This window comes from Lynx rufus, unplaced genomic scaffold, assembly GCF_022079265.1.
Source record: "Lynx rufus isolate CCGP_SWC_20201006 ecotype Redwood Valley unplaced genomic scaffold, mLynRuf1.p SCAF_18, whole genome shotgun sequence".
NCBI lineage: Eukaryota > Metazoa > Chordata > Mammalia > Carnivora > Felidae > Lynx > Lynx rufus.
Genome location: NW_025814832.1, coordinates 12,577,058 through 12,583,057, shown reverse-complemented (window position 1 = coordinate 12,583,057; position 6,000 = coordinate 12,577,058). Strand labels below are relative to the sequence as shown.

Sequence of the window (6,000 nt, the reverse complement as noted above, 5' to 3'; positions counted from 1 at the left end):
GGAAAAGGGCGTGAGGAGGAAAGGGAAGGGAGGAGAGAAAAGGGCGGAGTAGGAGGGAGGGGAAGGGGGCGGGGTGGGAGCGGGTCACGTGATTAGGCATGGAGGCGGTGGCGGCGGCCGGGAGGAGCTGCTGGGGCAGAAGCCGCACTTGTTAGTGTGGGGAGAGGAGGGGGCTGGGGGACGCCGACACCGTCACCCAGGGACGCCTAGTCGCAGGCGGGAGGGGGGGGTGGGGGCGAGATTAGGCTCCGACCCCCGGCCGAGGGGATGAGGGGAGCATGGGCGCCAAGGAGTCACGGATCGGATTCCTCAGCTACGAGGAGGCTCTGAGGAGAGGTGAGGGGGGGAGGGGTCTGGACGAGGTGCGGGGGAGGCCAGCGACAGGCTGCCCCGAGGGTGGGTGACCGGGGAAGGGGAGGGGAGGTTGAGCGCTTGAGGGTGCCTGAGGAATGGGAAAGGAGGCCCTCTTTGGGGGAGCGACGGGGAATATTAGGAGGGAGAAGGGTCGGGTGGGAGCAGTGTTTGGGAATTGGGACCGTATGGAAAGGGGGAGAAGCTTTCCCAGAGAGAGGGGTATCTGGCTCTGGCACGGAAATGCCCGTGCTCTTTGGTGGCGTTGTTATCTTGGATGTGTCCAGGGAAGTCTTCTCTCCCTCCTTTCTTGGGTGGCATCAGCCATTCCAGCCCCCCTCATCCTTTACTGCCATTTTCTCATATCACTCCTTCATAAAACCCGACAACATCCTAAGCTCATACCCAACAACCTTGGTTGGAAGGGAGAGGGGAGGCGGCTGCAAAGCCCTCTTCTCTTTTTGCTGTTGGAAGCCCCTTCCAGTTGTGGAGTCTCCGCCTTTTCCGAGGGCCTTTGCTAGTCTCTAGGGGGCTATCGTCATCCACTCCTGCCACCCCCTCACCTTTTGAGCGGCTGACTTTGATAAGAACGACCTGAAATTAAGTTGTATTTGAGGTGAGATGAGACTGGACAGCTGGTTTTGCACAAGACCTTGTCTAAGGTTACATCTCCTTAGACGTTGGCCAGAGCCTTTTATTGCACTTGATCCTCAGCTCTCACCCCCTCCCTTCCTATAAAATGGCATTCGGAAATTCAGCATTCTGATATTGTGTTATAGCTCCCTTTAGAGACCGGCCTTGCTGCCAGTCCTAGCCTGCTGCTTATTGGCTCAGATGCACAGTGTGTTGCTAATAGCCCCAACCCCCTACCACTTTCTCTGATACCGCTGTCGGTGATTACTAAAGCACACGCTAACTGGAAGTGTCTATTGCAGTTTATGGCCGGAATGTGACTTAATTTTTCATGAGTGGGATTTGAGTGTGTGTGTGTGTATGTATGTATGCGTGTATTTCTTTTCGACATTTAATGGGTTTTTTTTTTGATAAGAAGTGAAACATTAAGCAGGTTGGATGCTTGGCATTATTGTTAACAGGTTTCTAAGTCAAGAAACCAGCCATGCTCCAGGTGATGGTTTCAGTAGCTAAGGCTATAAAATAAAAATTGGCTTAAAAGACAGACATTCAAAATGAGGATTTAGTAGTAAACTCTTGTTTGTATGTAGAAACAAAGGTAAATTCAGTGGGATATCACCTGAAAATAAAGAATTTAGGTGTATGTGTTCATTGTGGACTGACCAGAATAACGAAAATATGCTTTTTATATCTTTTTTTTCTACAGAACAATGAATGATTGTTCTTATGGACAATTTTACTTGAACTTTTTTCTCAATATGAGAAATATTCCAAATTCTTGATGTGTTTCCAGCCCTAGTAGGCTGGTCATTTCCGGGATGCTGTTGAGCCTGACAGGTCTGGCCTCAATTAGGCAATGGCTTTCATTGGCATGAAAGAGGACATCAATCAAATTGATTCACAGCTTCAAGGTTTAGAAGTATTTCGTTTCTTAAGTTTGAGGGTGATGTAGCTGGCATTAAAGGAATTCTAAAATTTAACTTTTATTCAACTGTACCCCACTTACTCTCATATCAAACTAAGATTTTAGTACTTTGGTAAATATAAAGGAAATTAATAGTTGGTGTGTTTTAAACTGATTTGATTGAAGGTCTTTGTTCAATGTATTATGAAGTGTTTGCCTGTTGAATTTAAAATGTGTATTTGAAGAGGTAGCAAAATATTTGTTAAGACCTTTAACTCTTCTTTGAATAAATTTGTTTTATCAGTTTTGCTCCAGAAGAAAATTAAAGCAAAAGAGAGAACCAAACTGATAAGTAGTATTTCTAAATGTAAACCAGGAGCTTTTTTTTTTTTTTTTAAAGTGGGCAATTCATTTGAATATACTATTTACCATAGTAAATGTTAGACTTTAATATAGAATTTCATTTACTGAGGTTATATAGAAAGAATTTATAAAACTTTTGGTAGAGCTAAAAAATGGTTTGGGAACTTTTGGGGGGGCACATGAACTAAATAGGTACCAAAACCTCTATCTGTTGGTCTTATTTACTTTTTAGGGTGAATAGGGGTGGGTGTTAGGGAGAGGATTGGACAAACACAATGTAGGTTATATGAATCACTGTACAAATAAAAAAGCAAGTTTGATAAACTACTGAAATGCCTACCCCTCTTGGCTTTCTTAAAATTACTGACCAGTAAATAATGCCTAACCATATTTAGGTAGTATTAAAAAAAATAGTCAACTGTATATTGCTGGAAGCAAACATGGAATTGCAGGCAATTTATCTTGTAAAACAGAGCCTTGGAAATGGAGTGTTATGTTAATGACAGATAACACTACCTAAGCGAAGGGCAGTTTAGTGACTTCTCATTTACATTTCAGAAGCTCTAGAAATTAGGAAGATTGATTTTGCATGCTATTTTAGCTAGACTGTGTGCCAGTTATATAAACATTAATAGTTTTCTGAAAGCATACCTTTAAAGTTTTTTAAGGGAGATTTGTGGTAGCTTTTATTTTTGTTATCTGTCTTGAATATCTTGCCTAGAATGCAAATAGGCTTTTCCTTGAAAGGCTTGACCCTGGTTTAGATTGCTGGTATTTTCTGAAGTACATCTACTGTACTTCACGAGTACTGAGAATTTTAGCAGCTATGTTCATCTCTTTATTTCACTTCCTATTGCATCTAAGTTTGTGGCTTGTGTATTCCTGAAAATATATTCTAAATGCTTGGAGCATAGTATTAAAAAATATTGAATGAAAGAGGAGTTGAAGTTTAGAGTATTTCAGAACTCCGAGAAACTTAAAAATCTCCAGTTCTTTAATTCTTTCTTCCTGCTCCTCTCTCCTTTTCATCATTCTGGAAACTGAGAATAATAAGGCTTTTTTCCCCCCTAGAATTGGCTGAATTAAAATTGTCCTTAACTTTTAAATGATGTTAATAAAATATAGTGGGTGAATTTCTTCTAATCCCTTTACTTTAGAAGAACTGGGGTGCTTGGGTGGCTCAGTCAGTTGAGTGTCCGACTTTGGCTCAGGTCATGATCTCATGGTTCGTGAGTTCAATCCCTGCGTTCGTCTCTGTGCGGACAGCTCAGAGCCTGGAGCCTACTTCTGATTCTGTGTGTCTCTCTCTCTCTCTGCCCTCCCCTGCTTGCTCTCTGTCTCTCTCAAAAATAAATGAACATTAAAAAAATTTTTTTAAAAGAATTTTGGCACTTTACATTGGACTAAATAGTTGGGTGATGAAATACAGCAATTTTTACTGAGTGCTACCTGTGACTTAGGCACCAAAGAAGCAAAGATGACTAAAACCTTCTCTCTAGGAGCATATAGCCTGGTCAGTCCACTGAAGTGTATGTAACTCAAGGTGTATGCAGGACTATCCATATGAGGTAGGGATAAAATATTGAAACATCTTTTTAAAGTTGTATTTTGTGAATTTTTTTTTTTTAATTTTTATTTATTTTTGAGAGAGAGAGACAGAGCATGAGCAGGGCAGGGGCAGAGAGAGAGGGAGACACAGAATCTGAAGCAGGTTCCAGGCTCTGAGCTGTCAGCACAGAGCCCGATGCGGGGCTGGAACTCAAGAACCGTGAGATCATGACCGGAGCTGAACTTGGACACTTAATTGACTGAGCCACCCAGGTGCCCTTATTTTGTGTATGTTTGATAATGGACAATATTTGCAAAAAGTAGTATATATGTATATCATTTGTAAATAACTAACATATAGTATGTTAAATTCTACAGTGCTATAGAACGAAGTGCTATAGGAATGTAGAGTGTGTGTTGGTGTATTGGCCTGAAAGTGCCCTAACACTATTCATTTCATTGTATGTGCTCAATAATTGTGTATTAAAGAGTTTTATTTCCTCGTCACTTAAAGGTTATTGTCTTTGCTAGTGAAATAATTAAGCATGTAATAGTTGAAGATTCCAGTACTTTTCATTTTGCTTATTATCTACCAGCCCTAATATGCTCTAAAACATTGACTCACCAATCAAGATTTTATTCATCAAGTTTCATAGTGTTAATACTAAAATTTCGTTGATATTATACTGCCTATGATGTGATGTTAGGTGGTTTAGCATAATATATCATTGTATAAGTGAAAATTTAATTTCACAGTTGGCATCTTCTAGGATGCACTGTTTTCTCTTATTAAGGCACTTAATTTGCCTTCATCTGAATTTATTAAATCTATCAGTGAACTCTTGCATTACAGTGGAATTGCAAGTTTTGGTTAAGCCATTTGCAAGTATACCTAACCAGCTGTTATTATACATAAAGGAGAAAAATGGGGCAGTTTTAAGTTAGTCTCTTTATATGTAGTCACCTAAATAATTACATAGGTGCTGTTCTTCATAGTCTCCAGTTCGACACTCCGTATGGAGTGTCCATGACAAAGAGGAGATAAATACACTAATGAACCCTGGATTTGGGGAGGATGAGCAGAATGAGGTGACATCACTTGATGGATAATGGCCTTCCATTTACTAAACTGAACAGCTGTTGTTTTTTTTTTTCTTTTCTTTTCTTTTTTTTTTTTTTTGTTAATTGTTTGTCTTGTGCCTGGTTAGTGAGACTTCACAGTGACAGCATTCAGGGTTGCCTTCCAGAAAGATGTGTAAGTAACCTAGGGTTAGTAATGTGGTGACCAACCAATCATGAGTTGTTTTTTCAGGAGAAAGGGAAGATTTTTGGTACTTGATAATATGTAGGTCACAGGAAAAGTTTGAGAAATGATTATTATTCTTGCTAGGACTATAGGAATCCATCTTTGGATTTGGAGTACTAAAGATTAAGTCTGAGAGCTGGATTAGAAGGTTTGATGTTAAATAGCTGCAGAGGTGAAAGTATTTTATTTATGAATTAAAAGTTGGTGGTTTTGAGGTGCCTGGGTGGCTCAGTTGGTTAAGCATCTGACTCTTGATCTCAGCCTAGGTCTTGATCTCAGGGTTGTAAGTTCAAGTCCTGCATTGGGCTCCATACTGGGTGTGAATCCTACTTAAAAAAAAAAAAAAAAATGTTGGTGATTTGAATCTGGACAACATGGATAGACCTAGAGGGTATTATGCTAAATGAAACAAGTCAGACAGAGAAAAGCAAATACCATATGGTTTCACTTATATGTGGAATCTAAAAAACAAATGAACAAACCAACAGCAACAAAGAGAAACAGACTCATAAATATAGAGAAACAAGTTAGTGGTTGCCAGAGGGGAGGCGGGTGAGGGAATGGGTAAACTAGGTGAAGGAGATTAAGAGATACAAACTCCAGTTATAATTAAGTCACAGGGATGGAAAGTTCAGCAGAGAGAATATAGTCAATAATATTGTAATAACTTTGGCGACAGATGCTAACTACACTAATCATGGTGAACATTTTGTAATGTACATAATTGTCAGATCACCTAAAACTGATATAATGTTGTATGTCAATTATACTCCAATTAGAAAAAATGGGCGATGGTTTGATAATGGTACTCAGAAGACTAAGATGGGATTGAGAGTTCTTTTCATACTGTATCCAGAAAGTATGGCTTCTCTGCTCAGGACTTGTTTATGCTTCT

The 6,000-nt window shown here is 40.0% G+C and overlaps 1 protein-coding gene across 2 annotated transcripts in view; it reads left to right on the top strand.

Annotated features, from left to right (window-relative positions):
* The first annotated feature begins 224 nt into the window (after positions 1-224).
* USP32 (ubiquitin specific peptidase 32) overlaps positions 225-6,000 on the top strand; it is a 242,486-nt gene continuing 236,710 nt past the window's right edge. For both annotated transcript variants that reach the window (XM_047080906.1, XM_047080905.1), the window contains exon 1: positions 225-336. In XM_047080906.1, the coding sequence (XP_046936862.1) occupies positions 279-336 (58 nt within the window). In that variant the 5' untranslated portion in view covers positions 225-278. The remainder of the gene's footprint in view (positions 337-6,000) is intronic.